The sequence below is a fragment of the Sinocyclocheilus anshuiensis genome, unplaced genomic scaffold (assembly GCF_001515605.1).
Source record: "Sinocyclocheilus anshuiensis isolate Anshui unplaced genomic scaffold, SAMN03320099.WGS_v1.1 scaffold311, whole genome shotgun sequence".
Classification (NCBI taxonomy): Eukaryota; Metazoa; Chordata; class Actinopteri; order Cypriniformes; family Cyprinidae; genus Sinocyclocheilus; species Sinocyclocheilus anshuiensis.
Window position 1 is genome coordinate 687,110 of NW_015549606.1, and position 9,509 is coordinate 696,618.

General features: G+C 36.3%; 1 protein-coding gene across 11 annotated transcripts in view; it reads left to right on the forward strand.

Annotated features, from left to right (window-relative positions):
• Nucleotides 1-9,509, forward strand: part of dlg1a (discs large MAGUK scaffold protein 1a) — a 124,708-nt gene continuing 115,199 nt past the window's right edge. For 7 of the 11 annotated variants that reach the window (XM_016447818.1, XM_016447821.1, XM_016447832.1 and 4 more), the window contains exons 1-3: nt 2-620; nt 792-923; nt 3,178-3,353. In XM_016447818.1, the coding sequence (XP_016303304.1) occupies nt 602-620; nt 792-923; nt 3,178-3,353 (327 nt within the window). In that variant the 5' untranslated portion in view covers nt 2-601. Of the gene's footprint in view, nt 621-791; nt 924-3,177; nt 3,354-9,509 lie in introns of all 11 variants that reach the window. The other 4 variants (XM_016447815.1, XM_016447817.1, XM_016447820.1 and 1 more) reach the window with 1 other exon arrangement.

The window sequence follows — 9,509 nt, forward strand, 5'->3', positions numbered from 1 at the left end:
AGCGCAGAGGGAAGGCAGTAGATCAGTGGATCATGTGATCTGTTTGCATATCAAGGTCGCCATTTTGCAGGAAAGTTTGGGAATTTCGGGAACACTAGAAGAAAGAGGAAGTGTTGCGCTGAAGAAGTTTCGATTACGGACGTGTGCGGATCCAAGACTCCAGGCAGGAGGGAACGGGAGACATGTGTGAACGGGAACCCGTCTGCGAGAGAACTTTACTTGCACTTCAGCAGGGGTTATTAGTATTTCTGCCTTTTCACTTCCATTGCAACAGATCGGAAGCAGTTTTTCCAAATGTTTGTAATGCGATTTGTTGATTTACTACTCCATGCACTCGTCTGCAGAAAGTTGAGCAAAGTTGTATGAAAGTGTCCACGGGGTCCTGCCTTATCTGTGACAGGGTTATGAGTGAAGTGGTCGTTTACAGTTTTTATTTGATTGGAGGACTATTGATATTGAGCTTTCACATGTCAGCCTGACTCGGTCAGTGATCGCCAGTGATTGTTGATCACTACGAAATCAAAGTGAAAGTGATCAGTCATTCATTCCAATGGTTTACAGCAGTCGCAGTTGTGAGACTTTGAATCTTTGAGTCTTGATCATGCCAGTGAGAAAGAAAGGTAAGGTTTCTTTAAAATGTGTATGTATTTAAAATGCCGTGTAACCAATATTTTAGTATATAACTTATAAGTTACGAGAAAAAACAATGCATTTTCTAAATATATATTTTAAGCAACTTTGTTGTGTTTGGCCAGTGTTTTTCAGCAGGGTTTTTATAATGGGTTTTTCAGATGCTCAGAGGGCACTGCTGCTTCTGGACGAATACCGAACTAAACTCAGTCAGACCGGAGACCCTCATCTCAGACGTTCAATTGAGAGAGTCATCAATATTTTTCAGAGTCAACTCTTCCAGGCTCTTATAGGTACGTTGCTGCAAGAACAAACAATGTTTTCCTCAAGGAAGTTTCTTAACACTTGTCTTGTTGTGCTAAGATGGTGGAACAGGTTTGACTTCACCATTATTTTACATGTTTGACATTTTCAATTATGTATTACAGCAACGTTGTTTTTTCTAATAAAGGTGTTTGCACGTAGCAATTTAAATATGTTGTTTTGCTCCTAAAGGACACTTGGAGAAAATTGTAAGGTTTCCATTCTCATGGAAAGCATTATAAAATCTTAAGTTTTACGAATGGAAACTTTTGTTTGTTTTTGAAGTTATGCTTAGTTGTACAATATTTCATCTCTTTTGTAAAATAATTAATCTATTTTACCATTTTTTTTCATCTGTTTCATCTATTTTTTTTTATTCAATATTTCATCTGTTTTTGTAGGCATAGTCGCTATATCATTTTTTAAAGCCCTTTTCCAGTAATCACAAAACATTGTAAAGTAGTGGGATTCCAGTTGTCAGAAAGTGTCTTGGCTTGTATTTGCTGGGAATGTAGTCTAAACATTTTGTGTGCAGTAATTTCAAGTACATTTTTGTCAATTTAAGAAAATCCTTTGAGTTTGCCTTTTAAGCAGGCTCTTTTGGGAGTTTATGCAATTAAGATAAAATGGAAGAGGAAATTGGTGGTGATAAGCATTTTACTATTGAAAAAGTCCAACAGAACATATCCAGAAATAGCTATAAAGATAACTTGGAATGTTTTTGTATATTTGATTTATACTGGCTGCTATGTGGACAGATTTAGTGGGCATCTTCAAAAGAGGTTGTGGTGAGATATTTGATAAATGGATTTTGTAGTGAATTTGTGGCAGTGTACAGTAGTACACTGCTGAAAATGGAAAATGTACTGGTAATTTTCTACCAAGACATTATCCATTGATTTTACAGACATTTCCGTTAACTCTAAAACAATGCAGTGCAAAATTCAAAATGCAGATAAAACACTTGGAAAAAAATCAGTATGTATCATATTAATACAGTACATTGCCCTGTTTTAAATTTTTAGTGTAGCATGGCCTACCCTGTTGTAATTTAGAACATCTTTATATTCCCCACTGGACAAATCAAAGCACAGTGGTGCATACTTGAGTCTTTCAATCCTTAATTAAGAGGCATTTGAAATGCATCATTGCTTCGTTCAGTTTCCAGTAATGCTGTGCTCCGATGGTTACAACTCGGTGCATCCCTACTATTATGTTTCCATGATTTGAACCCCCACTTGTTTAGTTTGTCAATCTACTGTACTGCACACAGAAGAACTCGGTATGTTACATGCATGTTGGCTGCTATGTGTGGGTAAACATGGCATGCATTGCAGCCTACTTTTAAAAAATATTATAAAGATGAATGCAGTATGCTTTTGCAATTAAATTTTGTACTGTTGTATTGAAGGAAGCATAATGGTAAATAGATGGCTCATTCTTGGTGCAGCCATTATTTTTGGTGTAAAATTGAGTAGCAGTATGTAACCATTTATCCATGATGCATTTATCCAAAGCAACTTGTAAAAATTGTGTTGTAATGCATTTCAAGGACAGTCCCTTCAGAGCAACATGCCTTTCTCAAGTGGTCAATTGCAGCATCCAGCAACCATCTGGTTACCATCACTGAACTTTTACTGCTATACCGGCTAGACCTTTTTGACTCGATGTCCCATTAAAAATATACAACTGAACTGTAATTCAGAAATTGAAAACATGTTCATTAGAGAACATATGTAAGTCATAATTTGTATGATATGTCTTTAATGTATTTTTGAATAAATTATTAGATCCAAAAACAAACACACACACACACAAGTGTGACCCTTTATAGTGGCTGATAGTGTAAGAGTACGACTGAAGCTGTCTGAATTTAATTTGGGCTTGGCTTATCTGAAATCTATACCTAAATGTACTACTAAATGTGCACTAGTACTTATTTTATCATTAATTTTTATCATTGTTACTGCAGAGAAGTGTCAGGCTACAACAAATTCCGGTCTTTAAAAGCAATGTTATGGCTTGAAGCCATATTCAGGTTGTAATTTTTAGGTTAAACATCATTAATGTATTCGCACTTGGTCATGTTTTTATGGATTGGATTATCGATTTACACTTGGCCATGCAAATGCATTTTCATAAAAGTTTGTATCTTTGATTCTGTCAACATTTGTTGGGATTATAGTTCTGTTGGTGGCTTATTAATCACATGCATTTGACTATGCAACCTCATAATTCTTTCAGATATTCAGGAATTTTATGAAGTGAGCCTCCAGGATAATGAGAATAAGCCCACAGAGCCGTCAAGCCTTAAAACCAGAGAACTCTTTCCTCCTGTTAATGAATGGAATCTCACTGGCCCTCCCAGTACCACTGCACCAACAGAAACTGTGCCCAGTGTCAATGCCCAAAGCAAAGAGGTAAGCAGAATATTGATGTGTATGCTGCCTCTCAGAACTGCATCTTTGCTCTAGGCATTACGTGGATCTTGAATGTCATTATTGGTTTTAGAGTAATTGCTGGTGTTTGACAATTATTGGTGCGTTCTTTATTCTGTGGAAGCAGGTGTTATTCATGCAATGATTAATTCAAAAACATTTTAATTCTGAAACTAAACTGAACTACCGTGTGGTTTAAACACTTGCAATAGTTGCTACTTATGTAGGAACTATTTTCATTGGCAGATCAGTGTTATATGTGAATGTTATATTGCTTAACTAAAGAACTTTAATTGTATTTGGTGTCTATATTTGTACAAAGGTTATGTATAAGATTATTCAGAGACATTCTTTTGTCATGTCATATAATGTCAATTTCAAAAGTCATGGTAATGATTCAGCTTTGGTGAACCTACTTCAGAAGGTCCAGTACTTGTTAAACTTGAGTTTGAAAGATAATTGAGGATGCAATTGAAGTTCATGATGCTAAGTGTGTGAAGTGTTAAATTTCTGACCAATTTAAGTGTTACTCTAAAATAGTACATGGGAGTTCTGTGGCACTCAATGCAGAACATTAAGAGTTATCTTGTTATTTAATAATGTTAATTTCTCATTTAAATCTGATAAGGGTTGGGGATGCATTTTTCATTTAAATTGTTCACATTCTAAAGAGTGGGAAGATTTTACTTCTGTTGGGATTGGAAGTGATCTGCCACGCTGTGGATAGAGAGTGTTTTAACAATGCATAACACTCTCATTTCTATGAAGTCTCCGATGAATCAGATGAGTGTTTGAACGTAGATGAATTTCATGTCTCCACTGGAATAGAGGATGTAGCTTTGTGGTGTTTTATTATTTCTTAACTTATGTTTCTCCACTGTGATTTTGAAAGCATATAAGAAACAGGAATTGGGTATAACATGCCTTGAAAAATATTTCTGCGTTTAATGCAATGTCATACTCATACATAAACTTATAAAATAAAATGTATTCTTTCAAACATTTTAGGATTTTATAATATATAACCTAATATTTATACTATTAATATTATAATATTAATATTCCCAATTTGTATAGCCTACTTTGTATTTTTGCGTTTTCTAAAGGTTCATATGTTTGTTTGGGGAAAAAAAAAAAATCTCAGATACATTATATCTCAGCATATCACGATCAAAAACAAATCTGCTACTTGATTAGTAACAGATGAATGAGTTCAGCTTTTACATCTTGTTTGCGTATCACCGTCATTGTGATTTGTGTGTTGAATTTTAAGGACCCCGTGTGCTAAGATGGAAAATCGCAAACATTTAGCTATTTTTTCCCCGTTTTATTGCAAAAACGTGAAGTCCACTGGTTGATGTTGAAACGGCAGGGCAGAGGCGTTTTACGCACTCGGTTACCCACTCAGCGACGTGCGGTTGGAGCGCACGGTCCAGAGGTGAGCGGAGCACATTATGCTGCTCGGACTTCCCGTGGTGCTCCTATCAACTTTGAACGCGCGTCAATATGAGTGCAGGCGTCCTCCTCCTCAGCATCCCCTACACACTGCCGTGGAAAGGAAACATGAGGTGATGCAGACTTGACTTCTGAGTATATGGACGCGTACGTTTGCTCAGCTGAGAATAAGTTCCAGTCGTACGCGCAATGCTTTCGTGCATATGCATTCGCATATTTTAGCGACAGGTTTAGAGCAGCTGGAATGAGATGCTAAGAGGTCGCACTCTGAAGAATGGACTGTTTATGTATTGTTAGCACAAAGGTAAGACATCCATATGCATGCTTGCAATGCTCTCCGTGCTGTTTGTCCGGAGTATGTTTCATATACAGATCATTATGATAATATATGACTGTAAGATTAAGATGGACAAATGTGCAAATTCAATAATCAGTGGTTACAGTACTATCGCAAGGATATTCAAATGAGTATTCACAAAGTTTGTTTATGCTCTGTCTGTCTGTTTATCTTGTTCTAAACATTTTCCATAATAGTAGGAAACCACCACATACTAACCCAATAATATGATTACTTTGATAAGAAATTATGCTGTGAAAGGTGATCACAATGTGCAGTGTGCACTGATTAGGCTGTTATTAAGTTAGAAAGTGGTATTCGAGCTTAATTGTTGAATATTTAGGAGGTGTCGGTATAGCTATAGGAAAGAGTTACACAACCACATTTTATAACAAACTGATTCCCTTAAGTTTTCAGGACTCATAAAGGAATTGAATTGAAAGAGGTTGAGACATGCTATGAACAAAAGAGCAGTCAACAACTGGTTGTCCATCACATCTTTAACGTGTATTTGCAGATCTTTGCTGTCAATCACTTGTGTTAGAACTGTCAGCCTCTTTCAGATTAAGAAAAATGGTACACTGTAAATCCTAACAGTCGAATTTATTAAATGAAATGAGTTCATAAATACTCCGTTAATTGCACTTAATAGTTATGTGAACTAGGGCTGTGTATCACCAGCAAAGTCATGATACGATACGTATCACGATACAGAGGCCACGGTACGTATCACGATACATGACTGCACTGAATTTCACCTCAGCAGAATTGAGAAAAACAGCTGTTTATTAAACACTGCTTACTATAGTGCCACTTCTAACTATCGGCAGAGCAGGCAGTTGACCTCTGCATTATGAAGGGCCTCCATAACTGTACCACAGTACAATATAGGTAATGGCATATGTTTCATGTTTACATTGCACTCCCCACCAGGTACAATATTCTGATTGTTTGCATCTTGTTTTTAAGCCCATAAATAATAATGTACTTGTTCTAATAAATGTATATTATAATGTACTCATTCTAATATATTTAAATCATCTTAACATTGCTGGTAGGTTATCATTGCACAAATCAACACACTCTCCACGTTTAAAAAATAAAAATAAAAATGAGAAGAGTTCTAAACTAATGCGCCGTCTTCTCTGTACCTCACGCACACACGTTTAGTCACTCACGCTGCGCGCGCGCACAGACATTCTTTTCAGGGCTGCCCCGCAATTTTATCAATAAAATAGCTTAATCGCTGAAGAGCTACATTATCTTTCTCAACAAGGAGCTGGTAAAGATCGCTAAACTGCAAGCTAACCGCTGTTTTTCAGAAAGCAAGCGCATTTATCCACAGTGGAGAGAGAGCGCGTGTGCACAGGGTTGCCAGGTTGACAAAGATAAGTAGCACATTTAGCAGATATTTCCGTATTGCGCAAGTGTGAAGCTCTGTTTCTGGGACTACGTCTCTTTATATCAGGCAACCCAGTTGTGTTCCTCTGCGGCCAGATTAAACCTTGTTGTAGCCTATATATGCTCTATTCATTCTTTTTTTTTAGAAACCTCGCACTTTTCTACTCAATTTTAAACGTTGTAAAATTTTAAACAAATTAAGCGTGGTCCACTGCTGCACACGTGCCACAATATCGATACAGGGCCAGCTGTGTCTATACTCGTATCATCAAATCTCTGTGACGATACATGATCGTATCGATATTTTGAACACAGCACTAATGTGAACTCAATAACTGATTATATTAAGCAGAACTCAAACTGAATAAGTTACAGTATATTTCTATCTTCCAGCATGCTTTGTTTGAGATTAAATAGAGTAAATTATATAAATTCACAGTACTCATAACCATTGGTTTCTAAAGTTAAATGAATTGAGGCAATCGGTTTCCTCAATTGAAATGAGTTATCACAACTCATTGGGTTTTACAGTGTAGTGTGGTTGGAGAGAGAATGAATCAAAACTCTTCTTGAGTGACCAAGTGAAGGAAAAAGAACTAGGAAAAAAATCTAGACAGCATTTTTTGGCTGCACATCTGAGAGCATGAAACCAGCAGGAGCTGCCTGACACTTTGGAATAAAAATTAGAATAATAAATAAAAAAAAATGAATCATTAAAGATGCATTACAAAATCTTGATCTTTCCCACTGTTATCTCTCACAACAAGGCTAATGCCAGTTCGAGATGGGAAGCAGTTACCTGTTGATACAGACATTATTTAATGTTTTTCTGTGTGCTGCTGTATATTTAGGACAATATTTCTGTGTCTACTTATTTATATAAAGAATATTTAAGGATGAGGGCTCCCATTTCAATCTGGCACAAATGTGTGTCACATTAGAACAGTGATCATTAGATTCATTTGAGGGTGTTCTTACCTGAATGTGATCAGAGTACCCTTCAGTGGGTGAAATTTGTAAAAGGCAGGGGCGTAGCCATCATTTCAGAAGTGAGGGGGACACATACATATTATATATATATATATATATGTATGTGTATATATATGTATATATGTGTATATATATATATATATATATATATACACAGTGGGTACGGCAAGTATACAGACCCCCTTAAATTTTTCACTCTTTGTTATATTTCAGCCATTTGCTAAAATCATTTAAGTTAATTTTTTTTCCTCATTAATGTACACACAGCAGGACACGTCCCCCGCGTCCCCCGCGTAATCTACGCCCCTGGTAAAAGGTGTTTAAAAGGTAAAGCTGTTTATCATTCAATGCCAATTATGATCACTCATCACCATAACAGAATGCTGGAGTGTTTTTAAGACCCAGCCATCTGGAAGTACTGAAAGAAATTAGCATAATGAGATCATACTCTACTACTGATTTTATCCGTCACCAGAATTTATTTAACTGGCTAAGTGTGTTTAAGCACACACCTGCGTCAAAGAGTCCTCTAGAATTCAACAGTTATTATCGCAGGTTTGCAAGTAAAGAGGATGTTTGCTGAGTGCAGAGCACTTGCAGTGTCTGAACACTTACAGGCATGCTCTTGAAATGTGCTAAAATGATGGTTATATAATCTGTGGAGTGCATTACATTTGTCGGTAGTGGCAAAAGCACAACATCTGTGCTGCTGTAAATGCACAGCCATGACCAGCCCTCCACCTGAAGGCAAGGCCCAAGGGTCTCTTTTAAAGCCTTGCATGCTTAAGCTTCCATAGACTTTCCCATGTTCTCATATAGGCAACAAGTGGCCATCTCCAGTACTTCTTTACCATGGGAGACATGAGTTACATTTGTGATTTGATAATTTTTATTGTCTTAATTGAGGCGAGAGAGAGTTCCTTTCTAGATGAACCTTGACATTTAAAATCCAGTGCATGTTCTCGCACATGCATATTGTTTTAACATGAATGTCATACAGTGTTCAGTGTAAGCCGTTTTACTATGTATTTTACTCTCCCTCTTTTATTGGTTTGCTTTTTACTGAGTGGTTTGCCCTTTTCAAGAGCCTCTCTTTGAAGAACATAATAAGCATGGTTTGCAGAGAGCAGCACACTGTCAGTTTTATGTGACTGGTGGATGTGACTAAACTTAAAATATGTTTTCAAGTGCTCCTGATTTCAACCATAGAAAGATACAGTCGATTACTTGGAGGCAATAATTTATACCTACATGTCATAATTTCCCCCCTGAAGCCGATTTATAATGTTTGTCAAGGCGTCTAGCACGGAAACATTATTTTGTTCTATGTGACCAGTGTTCTCCCATCTCTTTAACTAAAATAGGTGTTTTGCTCCAAGATTTTTTTCATAGGAGTTTTGAGTAAAACCTGACAGTCAGCTGTCGTTATGCTCTAAAATCAGTGGAAATGTGGGTAGGGCTGGACGATATGGCCAAAATTTATATCATGATATATTTCTTAATTTCAGTCGATACGATATAATTCCGATATCGATATGAACACTATTAAAAAAAAGCCTAATAAAAACTGCCAAGAATGCCCAGAACAGATGTCTGTACCTAAAAACTTCTGAAAAATGAATTTTCCAAGTCTAGGAAACCTCCTCCTATAAAACTATATAATATTTAAGAAGAAAAAAACAGCACAAATAAATTAATGTTTACCTTATATCAAACTATAGGCTGACATACACTACCACTCAAAAGTTTTTGAAAAGTAAGATTTTGAATGTTTTTTTTAAAGAATTCTCTTCTGCTCACCAAGCCTGCATTTATTTGAAAAATACAGCAAAAACAGTAACATTTAGATTTTTTTTTTTTACTATTTAAAATAATTGTTCTATTTGAAAATATTTTAAAATGTGATTTATTCCTGTGATTTCAAAGCTGAATTTTCAGCATCATTACTCCAGTCA